This window comes from Numenius arquata, chromosome 1 (genome assembly GCF_964106895.1).
Source record: "Numenius arquata chromosome 1, bNumArq3.hap1.1, whole genome shotgun sequence".
In the NCBI taxonomy this organism is placed as follows: domain Eukaryota; kingdom Metazoa; phylum Chordata; class Aves; order Charadriiformes; family Scolopacidae; genus Numenius; species Numenius arquata.
In genome coordinates, this window is record NC_133576.1 from 42,898,459 (window position 1) to 42,915,115 (window position 16,657).

The following is a 16,657-nucleotide window of genomic DNA, read 5'->3' on the forward strand; positions in this document are numbered from 1 at the left end:
ATTCATCAGCTTAGGTTTTTAGATGCTGAACACACAGAGCTGGTGTTTTCTTGCATACTTGGTGTCTCCTTTTCTTTCCACGCCTCATACTCCTCTCGGCAAACTAACTGTTGCTAAAAGGAGAGATTTAACCTTGACTAGCTCAGTTTCTGAATATTAAGTAAATACCTTCACCTTGATAAGTGGAAGAGATTCCATTTTGTGAATAAACTCAATGTAGGAAATAGGCCTAGAAGGGACCTCTTGAAGTATCAAGTCCATATCTTCCTTCCTACCTCCAGCCAATGTTTTATGTAATGTTAATTCTAATCAGCTCCCTTTAAAAAACAGGTACGTAAGTGTCAAAAGGCCCCAGAAGCTGAGGTTGAGAACTCCAAAGCTTCACGTATCAATCCACAAATATATTTTAAAGAAGATATTTAGTAGTAGAGACAAATCCTCCTTTTTATTGACTTTCCTATGTGTGAGCCCTAACATGGATAAGGTTTTCCTTCTCCAGCTAAATGCTCGGTCTTGATCCATGCCCTAAGCTGGTCCACCCTGTGCAACAGAGGCAGGGTCCTGCCCTCTGAGAAAGTGAAGAACCCCAACATGTATTTGCATGAGGGAAGAGCAGAGATGGAGTATGTTCACATTGCTATCCTTATTTTGGCAGCTGCTAATTATAGACCACTTGACCTGGTGACTTTAACTTCCTTTTACTGGAATATGTTCTGTGTAATTAGCATCAATACAGCACTAAAAGGTTTCTGGGGTAAATGGAAAAAAAGGGTTTGAATGTCTTGACTTCTTGTTTTTTTCCTGTAAAATATCTGGCAAAATTTGGGAGTGCTACGACAAAAATATCAGGGGTTGTTTTGAAGCCTCTGCTCTGTCTAAAGATGAAAAGCAAATAGGGTAGAAACCTTTCTGAACTTCAGCTTTATACTGTTATGGAGACCAAGAAAAAAAATAATCTAGCAGCTCCAGCAGTCATAGCAGCAGTGCTGGGTGGTGCACAGTGGAAGGGGTCTTGGAGCACTACCCTTCAGTTTTGGTCAAACCAGTTTTCTGCAGCTGGAGTAGGGAAGAAAACTGTGATCCCTGAGTTTCGTGCAGAGGTTAATACTGGCAGGGATGTTACCTTTACCATACACTTTAGCCCTTTTGAAGCTGGGAGCCTTGTAGAACCATGCTCTGAGCTGAATAAGGATTTAGGGTGTATACAAAGAGGAAAAGGCTCCCCAAACCCTGATCCTGGTGCAATGGTCAAAAACCAGTGAGACTGTCCTATGCTTCCTTTGTTTAATCCAAAAGGCACAGAAAGAGATGCTGAGCACAGGGAATTTTCCCTTAAACTTAATTTCCCCAAAGTCACTCAAGTAAAGTAAGGAAAGGATTATACTTTAAACTTCTTTCTCTCTCCATACTGCAAGTTATAATTGTTGTGGATCTTTATAATCACATTAATTCCTTTGTCTGTACAGAGATTGAAAATTGTTAACTGATAATTATTATGTCTTTTTACCTTTTAATTAAAAAGTTAACTGCCATGGGTAAGTGCCAAGTAACATGTGAATGCTATACATTTTCACATCCTCTGGCTCCTGTAAAACAGAGCCAATCAAAAAGTCAAAACCCACAATCCTCTTCAGGCTTTGAAAGGTTTAGGGAATTTGGCTTAAACTGAGAACAGCTTGCTTTACACCGAAGTTAAGGACACCTCTGTGAATTACATCCTTCAAAATTCTTTGGCCAGACTGAAGAATCAATGCTTATATTTGGGTGGTTTTGTTTTTTTTTTTTTTGATAGAAGATGACTCACACTGTACAGTAAGTCATGTCATGCAACTCTCCTGAGAAAGGATTCAATTTTTCCAAATTATATTTGGTATTTTTGTGACACTGACAGCGATAAGATTTTGTTGGAACCATTGACTCATTCTTCTTGCATGGGAACAAAGGTTAGATTGTAACAAAGACCTTAAGGCCCAGATCTTCAAAGGTATTTTGTTGCTTAACTACCCACAGCTATTAGCTTCCTAATTAAAAGGTAAAAAGGCATACTAATGGAAGTTAAGCGTGTAGAAATTGTCTTTTTCCTACATTTTAATTTTTTCACTTGGGCAAATCAGCTGGTATGTATGATACGACCAGTCATATATCATAGAGTGTCTAGGGCTAATCTTGTTAAATGTATTACTATAAAGGAGCAAACCAAAGCCTATAATTACATCCTATTCTCTGTAATTAAAGTCGTGTTCCAGTCCCCTTCTATTTTCCAGTATTCAAAGACACACATCTTTCTGAAATGAAAGCTTTCTGTTTGAAATCAACATCCTTGATTTCAGCTGCAACACAGATATTTTTTTTTCCCCAGAAAGTTTGTGTGAAATTGTTCCTTCTCTTTAAGAATTCATAGAGTGTAAAACCAGCAAGAGGCATAGGTTTCACTTCAGTGTACCAATCTCAAGCACTGGGAAACTTCAGTTTTTGCAGTCACAGTCAAAATTCAAATATATTCTACCAAACAGAGCGGCTCTGCTCTGATGGAATATGGAACACCTTTCAAAGCACCGCCATATTTTCATTTTGTTCTTTTTGGATTTGATTTGAATCAAATTTTGACTGAAAAATATAGCAGCCTAAGCAGTCATCTTCCTCTGCACTCTGTGTTAGTGTCTCTTCTGAAGCAATTCTGCAGCGATTCTGTTAGCTATTAGCTAACTTCTAATAAAACCACTTCACTTACTAGGCACCTTCAATGGTAGGATCTGAAGTGAAGCAAGAGCGTGCAATTGTATGTCATTGTCAGTTACAAAGACTGAAGGTACAATTAGCTCTTTCGTTACCTATATGCAACACATGGTTCTCCAATTAGGGATTGCTCAGTCTTGCAGGGGAGAGCTGCCTTCAGTCCCCTTGCACAGGTGAAACTCCTTGGAAGCCTGTGAGCCTTTCTGTTTCAGGATCCAACTTGGATGCTCTCCTCTCTGCTGAGTTTTTCAGGTAAGTGGGAGTAAAAGGCAGTAAAATTGCAGTCATATGCCAGCAGACAAGATTGAACACATACTGAGTGCAGACATGATGAATAAGAAGGTGGTTTTTTAATAGTCAATTTTCAGAGTATAATGGCTCTTGAAAATAGATTAGCTTAGAACATTTTCTCTATTTAGAAGTGTCACTACTTAGCTGTGCACTTAAGTAAAAGCTGAGCTTTGGGGCACCTTTAAGTTAAAGGATTGCCATAGGTTAGAAAGGCTGCCAGCAAAGGGGTACCTCAAAACTAAAACTTGATGTCATCAGGCAGCATAAATGACAGAATATAAATAAAACAAATATTAAGGTTATCTTTATTCTAAAAGCCTTCTGAAAGATTCAAATTGCTGATGTGTTTCCAGAACTCAAGATGTATCAAACTAAGCTGGCTCATAAAGTCAAATGTCAGAGCTCAGGCTGTACCCAAGATTAGGATGTATCTGTGTGTCTGTGTTTGTTCAAGAGCTATGAAATTCACGCTAAGAAGCAGGAGAGCCATGTAACATTTCAGCTCACAGTTTATATCTAGATTGCTTTGGCTGGCTGTGGAAGTTTTCTCCAGCGTATGATACGCAAACCTGGGAGGCAGGGAACAAGATTTGTTCAGAGGGAGAGGGAGAACAGATGCATCTCTGAAGGTCAAGGGCTTTCATCAGGGAGAGAGGAGTCATCTGCTCACTCAGGAACTTGTCTGAGGGTGGCTTAGGCATTTTATACTGCGACTGCATGCTGCGATACATGCAAGTTGTCCTCAGAGCAGAGAGTCATTGCATGGAGGGCACAGCCATCACCATCAGCATCACTGCTGTAGAAGAAGAGACCATGCCTGGTGCTGTGTTTGAAAAGAGTGGCACCTGGCTATGCACTCAAATTTAACACAAGGCCCTGAGAAGGGAGGGATTTCCACCCTTCTCCATTTTTCCCACTAGCTAATTTGAGCAGCTCATTCCTCAAAATGGCAGCTCACATCACTCCTGCACGCAGGTACTGAACTGAGACACCAGGGATATCCTGCAGTGGTTGGGCGCTGCAGTGAGGGGACGGGCCTGAGTACCATGGGACCTCTGAGCTTCTTCAGACATAACTCAGTGTGCTCCCTAGTGTGCCTCTCTTGGAAGCTGTGAACTCCTCAAAACAGGTCAGAAAATAAAAGCATTTTATGTTCCCCTGCTGAATCTAATGCAAAGAGCCTTCTCTGCTAATGTGTTTCTCTGTGCACAGTGGAGCACAGCCTGAATTGTCACCAGGAGATTTTCTGCTTGAATTTGACACATTAATTTTAATGGTGAAGTGAGAGCAATAGGACTCCTATCAATGTCAATAGGAACCAAAAAGATTTTTCTCTCAGCGGTCTGTATCACTTACCATGTGATTGTGAGCCCTTTGGTCAGAAATATCCCTTTAATAATTTGTGCCTTGTGCCCATAAGCTGACAGACCAATGACACTCCTGTCAGAATTATGAATCCTAATGCATTGTACGCACAATTATTGTTCACTGGAAAATGTTGTCACATAATCCAAAAGCTTCTTCAGCGGCTGAACTTCATCATATTCCCTTTGGGTCCTTACACTGTACTGACACTCCTGAAGCTGCAGAACAAACTGCTACTCATGCAATGAACTCTTACTGTGCTTATTGACCACTTGGTCTACTCACCAGAAGAGCTGGGACAATTAATGTAAATTGTAAAAAATGCCAGATACTGGCGGAGGTCCTGGGAATATCACCATAATAAAAGAGGACCAAAGATGGTATTTAAATGGGGTCTTTCCCCTCTATTTTATTACCATAATTTGGAGAAGCTGCAAAAAAAAAAAAAACAACAAACAAACACAAAAAAACCCAACCTAAAAAAACCAAAAACAAAACCAACACCAAACCACAAAACAAACCAAAAAAAAGAGGAACCTCTATTCAGGCTTCAAATTCATAAAAAGTATAGTCACTGCAGCGTTGTGATCCCCAGTTGTGAACGGCAGGACTCATACTTAACCTATAGCTAAAAATCATACATCCGTGTATTTGGTGAGGTGATTCTTCTCCAACCCCCTCGTGCTGTGAACTGTTTTTTAAAGGAACTATGCATATCTGCAAACATGACACTGGCTCAGGTTGAAGATCAAATACTAGTCAAATAATGTCACAAACTGCAAACATGCCGCTGTGTTTAACAGGGCAAATGAAAGTCCTCCTCCTGCTGCTGGATCAACACTGCATGGGTTCACACAATGCTGTCCACCCCTCTACTTCCCTGCAAGACAGAAATCCCAGATATCCTCACTAAAGATAAAGACTGTGAAAGTCCCAGTGGCTGGCTCAGACTAGTAATCACATCAGTGACTGAGAAGAACTGTCTTTCCTTGTTGAGAGCCAGCAAGTTTCTCCAGAGCAAGAATAAATCACAATTTAGCATTTTGTTCCTTCCCAGAAGTCAGGGCAGCAAGTTTCTGAGCTGATACAAGAAGATGTTTATCAGTCCAAGTAAATGGATATGAATGCATTCACAAAAGTAGGCAGCTTGGGTTTTGCCAAACTGGGAAATCGAGCAAAATAAAAGGCAGCACTCTTTCCTCTTCAGAGACAATTTACCTCCTTCTCTGGCTGAGGACTCCAGTGCCCATCTTCAACCCATGCCCTCAACTTCCTCTGCTTTCCTAGCACCCTGAAGGAAGCACGAAGCAAACCACACATCTACCATCCTCCTGCTGTCAGCTCCTGCCCCAGCTTGTGTCACCACCATATCCACAGCCCTATGCAGGCCCTGGTAAAATGTCTCTCTACATCTTTCTTATAAGCCCCCTTTAAGTATTGTCAGGCCACAACAAGTTCTCTCTGGAGCCTTCTCTTCTCCAGGCTGAACAACCCCAACTCTCTCAGCCTATCCTCATAGGAGAGGTGTTCCATCCCTCTGATCATCTGCATGGCTTTCCTCTGGACTTGGTCCATGTCTTTCCTGTGCTGAGGACCCCAGATTTGGGCACAGTACTCCAGATGGAGTCTCAAGAGAGTGGAGTAAAGGGTCAGAACCACCTCCCTCGACCTGCTGGCCACACTGCTTTTGATGCAGCCCAGGATGCAGTTGACTTTCTGGGCTGCAAGTACACATTGTTGGCTCCTGTCCAGCTTTTCATCCACCAACACCCCCAAGTCCTTCTTGGCAGGGCTGCTCTCAATCCCTTCATCCCACAGCCTGTATTGATCCTGGGGATTTCCGTGACCAAGGTGCAGGACCCTATACTCAGCCTTGTTGAACCTCATGAGGTTCACATGGGACCACTTCTCGCACATGTCCAGGTCTCTATGGATGGCATCCCATCCCTCTAGTGAATCAACTGCACCACTCAGCTTGCTGTCATCTGCAAACTTGCTGAGGGTGCAGGTGATGAAGATATAAATACCACTGGTCCCAGTATGGACCCTTAAGGGACACCACTCATTACTGTTTCCACTCAGACACTGAGCCATCAACTGTAACTTGTTGGACACAGCCATTCAGGCAATTCCTTATCCATCTGACAGTCCATTCACCAAACCCATATTTCTCCAATTGAACAGCAAGAATGTTGTGGGAGACCATATCAAAGGTAGATGACATCCACAGTTCTTCCCTTGTCCACTGATGCAGCCACTCCATCGTAGAAGGTCATTAGATTATTCAGGCACAATTTGCCCTTGGTGAACCCATGTTGGCTGTCATCACCTCCATGTCTTCCATATGTTTTGATGTCTTCTAGGAGGATTTGCTCCATGGTCTTATAGGGCATAGAGGTGAGGCTGACTGGTTGGTAGTTCCCAGGATCCTCCTTTTTAAAAATGGGTGTGAGGTTTCCCTTTTTCCAGTCACCATGGAGTTTGCCTGATCGTCACTGTGCATCTCCTGGTGGGTGGTACGGGAAGGTGAAGCTGCAGTGCCTGTGCCTCTGCAACTCAAAGGGGAAAGGTGGTTTCCAGAAAGGTCTCTCAAAATTTGTTTTCACCATCTCTATTAAGACTGGCCCTGAACATAGGTTTTGATGAAGAGAAGAGGCTGCTGCAAGGTAGTCCCTGGAAGTGGAAAGATTTAGCAAGTTTCTCAGGCTCTCCAAAATAATGCTTTAACTTTTTTATTGATTTGAGAAAAATTTGAGGGAGTTAAATGCATTCCCAGAGCAAAGTGAATCTATATTTCTCCACAGATACATGAGTCAGAGCATCTGAATGTGTATTGCCAAATATAGTCATTGTGCTCCATCAAAAGATGGATGCTGGAGTATAACAGCACACTTTCCAAAGTTTTGTTTTAATTACTCGTTTAGAAAAATTACCAAAAGGGCTCTTTTCCATATACCTGTGAAAGTACCTAGATGAAGAAATGCTATATATTTCAACAGAAATGGCAGCGAGATTCACATTGTGACTTGCTGAGCTCCTCAATAATTACGAACAAAGCCAGGCAGTAGAGAAAGCGGCGAAACTTTGACCATTTAATCCGATCTGTATGCATTAATATGCGTTTTCAGGCTACCTCCAGCGCATGCTATTTGCAGGGCTGCTCCCACTCCGACCTGGGTGTTGGACTCCATCCCCAGCTCCCAAGCTGAAGTAGCAGTTCCTTCGGTGAGTGTCCCTTCCTTCTGCAGGGATGCTCCGGGACACCCCCGGAAAAGAGATGAGCTTCTTGTTGCCGGGCCTGTGGGGAAAGCAGCACTCCCGGTGTGCCTAACCACTGTTTGCCGAGGACGAGCGTGCAGCGGAGCTCCGGCCCCAGCAGTTCCTGAGGCAGGTCCTGCTCAAGGCCCGCTCGGCCGAGGAGAAGGAGGAGGAGGAGGAGGAGGAAGTAGTGGCGGGGGCGGGTTCCCGCTTGTGGGAGACAGGGACCCCCCTAAGGCCCGGCCACCCTCTGCCGCGCCTCAGCGGCTGCCGCCAGGGGGCGCCGCACCCTCTCGGATGGCGGAGCCGGGGAGGGGGCTCGTCGCGGGCGCGTCGCTGATTGGCTAGCGCGGGCCGGGCTGGGCGCGGGGCGCCGCTTCTTAACGGGCGGCGCGGGGCGGCGGGCGGGAGCGCTGTGCCGGGCGGGCTGCTGTGAGCTGAGTGCCGCTACCGCGCGACATGAGCGAGGTGAGCGGCCGTTGGGTTGGGGCGGGCGAAGCGCGGCAACCCCTCGGAGAGCGGCCCGGGAGGCTGGAGGGTGGGCAGCGCTTGGCGTTGAACGTATCCGTCCCGTTCCGAAGGGCAGGTGGGGAGGGCCGGGTGTTTCCCGGGCTGGGAGCCCGGTGAGGCTCTGCTGTGCTTCCCGGTAGAGCCGGTGGACCTGAGTGAGAGGTGTCTCTTTGCTGGGTGGGGAGTCTGAAATACGTAGCCTGGAATATAAACCCTGTCTTCTGATAAACAGGTTTCCACAGGTGTGTGTGCTCCTTCAGAGCTTAAACCAAGGTGATGTTTTACCGTTTGAAGGATCATGTGCACCAGTGGGGAATCGTTTAGTTAAAAACCCTAATAATTTAAAGATGTCTTTAATGCTTTCCTATGCAGAAAGAAGGACTTAGTAAGTTGTGTGGAAGTTATCTGCCAGAGCTCGTGGAAAAAAATGCCCTGCTTTTAGTTGGATGTTGATGTAAACTTTCTAAATAGTGGCCTGGGAAGAATTACAATTAAGGAAAAAATGTAAATAGTGCCAAACATGTAAGGATCATTTGTACTGTTGTAAATAAATAAGCTGAAAATTTTTGCTTGTGGTTTTGTGTGGTTTTTTTTTTTTTTTTCAGTGGAAAAGTTCTCTGGGGCAAACTAGCATTTTTGTTTTTAAAAGTGTCATTAGGCAGGCTGACTACTTGACAGTGTAGTCAGTCAAACGCTGGGCAGGTTCAGCCAGCAGATCCCACATTCTCTAGTGCAACTCTTTCTTTGGGAATCAGTCGAGATGCTTGTCATTACACCATACCCAGCTCCTGTTTTTGGAGGCTATTTCCTGTTATAAAAGACCTGCTGTCTCATTAACAAATGGGTATTTTTTTTCTTAGCAGCAAGAGAACTAGCTGTCGTGCAGGTGTTATTCTCTGCTGTATGTTGACATGAGGTGTAAACCTGAGGCAGAGCAATGCAGTAGCACGGTCTCCGGTTCAGGGCTTTCAGAGGAGAAGCTTACATCTTGGCTTGCAGGTCAGGCTAAATGGGGAAAGGAGAAGAAATCCTCATTGTGCTTTTCTGCTTGTGGAGATTGGACAGTCCAGGTGTAACGCACCAGGCTCTTTGTGACTTCTCGACTGCTGCCTGTGTTTGTATCAACTGGACAGAGTTCATGCACTGTGGGGTTTTTTTTGCAGTCACTGTCCCTTTGTCACCCAGGCTAGCTGAAGTGTTAGGTGAGATGCACCACCACTGTTCTCCTCCTTAAAGATAGTGTTTGGGGAAAAATCTTCTTGTGAGGAGTAATGATTGGGTGATACTGCCGTACTTAATGTAACTGTGCAAGGCACTCTTGTAATAGCCCTGTATTGGGTTTTATTTGCTCAGCTATTACCCCTTCATAGTTTAGATTGTGTGCCTTGTGGATTTTAAAAGTCCCAATGATCATCCCTAATACCAGCATAGGGGTTCTCTATTCATAATACATTTCCTTCAGCCTCACAGACCAGTATTCCTAGCAAACCGTTGCAGATGGAAATGATGTCTCTTTCTCGGATGCAGCACTAAGCCCTGTACATATGACACTTAACACTGCACTCAATGTCTTTGGTGCTACTGTTACTGCCATTCAAGTGATGATATTGGTGAGTTTATCACTCACAGCTCCGGTGAAGAAAAACTTCCTTGCTGTTACTTGCCTGTCAGCTGTTACTCAAAAGATTATTCTTTTCCCAAAATGCAGATGGAAGCAACTGGAGCACCCCAAAAACACCTCACTGCAAAAGACTGTTGTTAAAAAATGAGGCAAAACAGATTAGCAGAAAGCAAGCTCCTTAGAAATCTGTTTGCTGTATTTGGATGGAGGTCTTGGTGGATTTCACTTGTAATGTTGTAATTGAAAAATATTTTTATTTTCTTCATTCTAATCTGCTAAAAAATCTGAGGATGGGGTGATTGAAAAGAGGCTCATCTAGAGCCATCAAAAGATTATCCCAAATAGAATGGTGTTGGGAGGGTGGGAAGGCTTTTTGGTTTATGTTAACAATCGCCGGGATTTGAGTGGAGCCTGAAATGAGATTCCAGAACTCTGAAGAGTGCTTTCATATCTCTCAAGTTATTTGCTGAGACTTTTCATGGATTCTTATTTTACTGCTTCAAGCAAAGTTAACTTATTTCCTGTTTATGGGCAATGATTACCAGTCTCCTGGTGGAGAAAGCTGAACAGGAAGCAGCTATTCATCTGACTATAGTACTTTTCTATTTTCAAGCAGCTAACTTTTTTTCAGAAAGGAAAAAAACTCTTCTACAGAAAAACCCTACACTTCTTCCTCTGCAATATTTGTCTGAAAATGCATTTAAGATGTTCCTGCTTCTGGACAGAAGTCTGGCCCTGTAACTAGTTACAAGGGACTTGAGGTGTAAGAGTTTACCTAGTAGCATTGCATAACATGGTTAGTGCTTCCTGCTGCTTGCTTCTGGTGGCAGATAGATCACTTGGCTATATGGGGCTCGGGAACATCACTATATACTGAAATGCATTCTTAGGTATTGAAGTAGCTTTGAAAATCTGTCCTCAAATAACTGAGGAGCCTTTTCTTTAAGTCTGTAGGTGTTTTATGTTATTTTTAATGAGCCTAGAGAGAAGGGTCATGCTGGAAAATATCAGCTACTGTCTGTGAGCAGCTGTGGGATGCAGCCCTTCTTCCATTAAAGCTCTCTGGTCATCTAGGATGAACTGGAGGAAGCAATCTTGGGTTTGTCAATGTCAAATCGCTGTTCACAGCCAACAGCTTTACCAGTGAACCTCTAGACACAATTGGCATAGACTCGATTCACCACAGGGAATCCTGTCATCTTATCTGTTTATCTATCTGGCATGTTGCCGATGATGTCTGGTCATGGTGACAGCATTCCCAGGGCATGAAGGTTCACAGGAAGCATTTAATCACACAGACATTTTTGCAATGGTCACTGCCACTCTTGCCTACTGTGTTGAATGATTCTGGCTGTCATCAGGAATCAGGTCTGGACTTGGGGAGGAGCACACTTAAACAGTATGGTGTTACAACCCTGGTTCCTGTTCCAGTGGTTCAGGGATGAAGCACACGTGTAAGAAGTTGCAGTTAAAAATAGCATTACCAAAGATTGCCTTGTTGGATGCATTTATTTCCTTTTGAGGTTCAAGGGTCAGAGTGGTATTGCTAGGGTGGGGGAGGAGTTCAGCTTTAATGTGTTTTTTAGGCGACTGACTTTGGGTAGATTTTCCTGAATGGCTCTCCAGTCAGTTCACATACCTGAAGGCACCTGTGATTTAAGAACTTCCATTGGAAGAGCATTACACAAAGCAAGTGAAGTGCTGTACTGACTACCAGGGTCCCGATGTGCACCACCTAAGGTAGGATTTGAGCCATCAGCTCTATATGTTTGAGAAGCAGCCTAGCTTCCAGACAGTAGCAAGAATATGCTAGATTTCCTTTTGAAACGGGCATCAAACAACCAGACACATGAAGTTCCTAAGACAGAAAAGGAGAGCTGTCATGGGTTTTACTCTGTAGAGTGTATAGGTCTCTTAGTTGGGGAGGCTAAGAACTGGAGACTTGATCTCTGCATAAATGTAGAGAATTGTTTTTTTTTGTCAGGCTTTGAATACAAAGAACACCAGGTCTTGTTTCTTACTTGAGCTACAGTAAGCTCTTTCTCTTTGCCTTGTGTTGCCTCTGGGCTCTTGAATTCTACAGCAACTGCTATGTTATGTGCACCTTCAAAAGGATCATGAAGGGTACATGCCTGACCTGTAGCAGAGGTGTGCAGAGCATTCATGTGGGATGAGTTGCAGGCAGCTCTCCTCTGCAGCCTGGAGTACTGAATCTTTGTTTCGGAGCTCGGATAACCCCGGATCTTTGTTTTGGGGTTCAAATCACCTTCACTGGGGGGTACTTAGGCAGCCAAATTGAAGATGGAGGCTTCACTGGAAAGGTGACATAGCCTAATACTAGGGTCAAAGACTTTTTCTGAAATTCGAGCTTCACCAGTCAGGGTGGGGAGAGGTGACACTAATTACCAACGCAGTCTCTGCTACGGCATTTTCAAAACCGGTAATACCACATTGGCCTGACAGTTTGGGCATGTCCTTCAGCTGGCACAGTAAAAGGGGGTATCTGTTTCTCTCCAGGTTGAGGGAGAACCTGCAACATGTCTCTATGAATCTGGACAAGTGTGGTCACCAGGAGACTGTTAGAAAAGGAGAGGGGCACGGCCAATTGTGAAACAGGCATGTGTGCAAGCTCCTGCCTGAAACTGTTAACTGCTTCAGGTAGTTGAATAGGAAAACTGAGGTTCTTTCATGGGCTGCTCTCCTGAGTTCAGCTGAATCTGTTCTGCTGAAATGGTATTTATGGTCTTAGGACCAGATGTATTTAAGCACTGAAGTGAGGATTGTACACCAATAATCCTGATGGTACTAAATCAAAGAGCTGGTGTTTGTAGGGGGGAAAACATGTTTGTTTAAAGGAGCTCCTGTACTCTTATGTGGTGTTTGAGGTGTTGGGGGTGTCTGAGCCAGCCAGTTGTCTTAGGGGGGGCCCTTTCTCAGATACTGCCATGACCCTCAACTGTTATCTACTGGCCTCACTGAGGTTAAAACCACAATAGGTTCAAAACTGTATAGATATAAAAAGTGCAGCAAGAACATGGCAGCATGGAGGAGGAAATTCTGCAGCTGTTATAAGGTGGGGGTGGGACAGATAAGGCACATGAACATCAATTTTTAATTTTAACTCACATCTATTTATTAGCTGAGTGGTAAATTGCAGCTCAAAAGAGGAGGAAGAAGGGAGAAGAATAAGTTTTACATCTGTCACTTTGCCTACTCCTTCCATCAATGTGGTTTCAGTGGGATCAAGCATCTTCTAAAATAGGACTTGGGTCAATTTCCAACATCGCTTCTTAGTTTGGTGAAATTGGCAGACATGCTGTTTATGAAGGAGCACACTGGTTTTCTTGCAATGTATGGAATATCAAAAGATTCAAACAACACAACACTGTATTAAAGGACAGTTAGCTTTAACATGCTTCAGATACCATGTTCTCTGTAAAAGAGTAACTTACAGCAAAAATTCTTGCCTTTGTAAAACAGAAAACTCCAAGCTTCATACTGCAGTACTTGATAATAGAATATCATTTCAGGTTGCAAAGGCATATTAGTTTCTAGTCCAATGTCCCTAAATTTGTCATGCATTGGCAGGTTTGAGAGTCATCATCCAATAGTTTCTACATTAAGTAGGTCATGCTTATGATGACATGTGGTGTATAGTAGCAGTTAACTTCAGCAGGAACAGCGGTGGCCTTTTCATTAAAAGTGTTTGTTTATTGATTTGAATAAAATATTTGATTTCCAGGCCGCTATTTGCTGTTGTCACCCCTTTTTTTAGGGATGACTTGGAAAATGTCTCAATGTTTACATGTTTTACCTCTTCTCTGTAACTTTGCTACAGAAGAACCTGTAGACACTGGGTATGTAAATCATGAGACACCCACTTCTTGGCAGAAGAGCATTGGGAGAAGACAGCTGCATGCATCAGAGGAAAGCTATGCCTTTCTTCAGCCTGTCTGTTGCAACAGAGCCTTAAATTCACTGATCCATGTAACGCTTTCTTCTCTGCAAGGCATAGGATGCCCTAATGAAGATGAATAACATACATTCTCCCCCTTTCTAAGAAAAGGTGCTCTGTTTCTTTTTTTTCAGTTGTTTGGACATTGGTTTCTAAATAAAAAAAAGACATAGTGGCTAAGTAGAAACTAGGTCAAATCATAACTAACAAATCCTTTTTTTCCCCTCTTCTTCCTCTACTTTTAATTAAGAAAATCAGTATTTATTTCTCTTATGGAAAGAGATGGAGGAGACAAATTATATAGGCTACCATAATAGGAAAATGGATGGCAATCTTGATGGAATAAGCTCAGACTAAGCAGCTGCAGAAGAGTTGCAACTGTGAATCTTATTATTAATGACAGGATTTGAGGTCACAATTTATCCCTACGTTCCGTATCTGCTCCCTCAGAGACCAGACTAGTCTACTTATAGGTGAATTGGGCATGTGTCACGTAGCACAAGCCAAAGACCTGGCCTATCTCATCTGATCAATTCATACCAAGTGGGATGTAGCCTTATTTATGCACTAACATGGAATTTGGAGGAAGAAGCACAAGTTTAGTCAGAGAAGAAATGAAAATTGTCTGCCTACATGCCTTGAATATTAGTTACAGCTGAACTGTCTTTCCTCTTAAAGCAAAAAGTATTATTTTACAGACACTGAATGTTCTTACATTATCACCTTAGTATATAGTGCATGAAACATGACCTAAAACTGTGGTGCAGCTGCTACTGTGAGTACTGTGACAGTAGACAGAATGATGTTAGGGATCTTCTTTGTTAAAGCTGAAAGTAAGAAACAAAAGCAAGAAAAAAACAAACCACAACTGTGAAAGGTAGTGTCCTTGTCTGACTTTGGAGACTTCAAAGACTCCTGGACTGAGACAGCAAGCTGGTGAGAAGGGTGGCACCAGGTATGAGGGCTTCAGATTTTCTGATGCATGGAGAGACTGAGCTATAACTATGGCAAAATATAAGCAAATTTATATTCAGCGTCTTTAACACAGTCTTAGTGTCCAAACGCCTTACAGAAAGGTCTGAGCTGTTCTGTCATGAGCCTTATTTGCTGCTCCTTGGCTGGCAGGTTTGATACTAGCTGTGCCGTGGAGCCAGATGCTGGATAGTGCCGGCAGGATTAGAAAGCTGCAGTAGAAACTTGAAACAAATTTTCAGGTTATAGTAGTCTAAACTTCGAAGGGGCATGCAGTGCTGTGCACTTAAACAAGGGAGGGTTGTGTTGAATCACAGCAAAACATGATTGTCCTAAAAGTGAAGAAGAGACCTGTAGGGGTCCTGGCTAGCTGTACACACTGGTGTAGATGTATTTGTAGGGATTTTAGGTGCACATTTTCTGGGAATGATGGAGCACAGTTCAGCAATGCCAAAGCTAGTACTGACTAGGGCTATCCTTGGAAGCAGGATAACTCCATGTTATATTAAAACTTATTAATCTTGACATGAGTTAGCATGCTCTCCAAGAGCGAATCAGTGAGACAGCTGGAACAGTCCTGTTAAGTCAGCATTTCTGGTAGGAACTAGCAGGATTGCATGAGAAGCAGTTTTTCACAGAGTGCCTTAGTTTTGTAGGAGGTGGAGGAGAACTTTCAAGGAAATTAGATTTCTGCACAGTTTCAGAATCACTGGGCAGAGTGCTGGAAAGCAGACAATACCCATTGCTAATGCATGGAGATGGTTTGCAGCTCTGTCCTCTGTGACATACAAAATAAGACTTGCTACCCAGCAGGTACCACTGGTCAGGGGACCTGATTGTCAACCTGCTTTGGTGATGCTTTGTTCTTTAAGAATCTAACACTAGAGGGATTACCAGGCATTGAAATAGTAGTTGGCAGCATTCTGACTAAAGGAGAAGATACATTTCAAGGAAAAGGCTATCAAGATCATAACTAACTCCTAAATTGATGCAACTGGGTAACTAGGCAGATGAGGAAAAGCTGAATAGATCTGAAGACATCTTTGATTTCTTGAATTTTGGTGATATTGGATCATGTGCTAGTAACATTTGGGATATGGAGGAAGACCAGTGACTTGTGGGCATGTTTTTATAGACATCATAGCACTTTCCCACAAACAGGTTGGCTTTAATGAATTGGTATTTCTACGCCAGATGTATTCAACTGACCTGTCCTGACTGGTGCCATTACCCATATACTACTGTACCTTTGCCTGTCTACTGAGCAGCTGGGTGTATTTCAGCAAAGCCCTCAACAGGCAGTAGGGTGAGGTTGGGTTAGTCAGAGGAAAGTGTGCCCTATTCTGTGATGGAATGTGGGAGTTGGGCTTTGGATTTCCAAGGTGGACTTCTTTTCAAAAGGGACCAAACAATTCCAAACCAAGTGAGTGCAGACTCCATCAGACAAATGCAGCATAATCTGCTGAAAGAGAAGCCTGCCTGTGATGAACCAGTGTGTAATGCCTAGCTAAATGTGAAAACATATCTGAAAATGCTAAAGTCCAAGTTTGGGTGGAGCAGTAGGGGAGAGATACAGAGACAGAAAAATAATTCTCATAAAAGTCACTAGCATATCTTTCATTTGAAATCTAGGGATTTTTCATACCCTGCTGGAATGTTTCAAGTAATGGGATTCTTGCTGTTTCTCTCCCTTTCTCTTGTAGAAGATATGCTTCTTTCAAACCCCCAGAATTATTTAATTAAGATACTGAATACTCTGGATGTTGACTTTTTAAGCACATAATTTTAACACTAATTCAAATACTCTGAAGAATGCCTTTTATTTGAACTTAAGAGATACTATGTGGTGTTCAGGAAAAGAATGTGAATAACATTGAAATCTGGTTCCTTGAATGCCAAACATGTATTAATAAAATATGAAGTAAAAGGAAGACACAAGTTGGAAAGTG

At 43.0% G+C, this 16,657-nt stretch overlaps 2 protein-coding genes across 2 annotated transcripts in view; both read left to right on the forward strand.

Annotated features, from left to right (window-relative positions):
- IGSF5 (immunoglobulin superfamily member 5) overlaps positions 1–7,990 on the forward strand; it is a 51,730-nt gene extending 43,740 nt beyond the window's left edge. The window contains exon 8 of the mRNA XM_074168028.1: positions 7,739–7,990. Within this exon, the coding sequence (XP_074024129.1) occupies positions 7,739–7,990 (252 nt within the window). The remainder of the gene's footprint in view (positions 1–7,738) is intronic.
- A 45-nt stretch (positions 7,991–8,035) lies between these two features.
- Positions 8,036–16,657, forward strand: part of PCP4 (Purkinje cell protein 4) — a 51,600-nt gene continuing 42,978 nt past the window's right edge. The window contains exon 1 of the mRNA XM_074156086.1: positions 8,036–8,118. Coding sequence (XP_074012187.1) covers positions 8,110–8,118 — 9 coding nt within the window. The 5' untranslated portion in view covers positions 8,036–8,109. The remainder of the gene's footprint in view (positions 8,119–16,657) is intronic.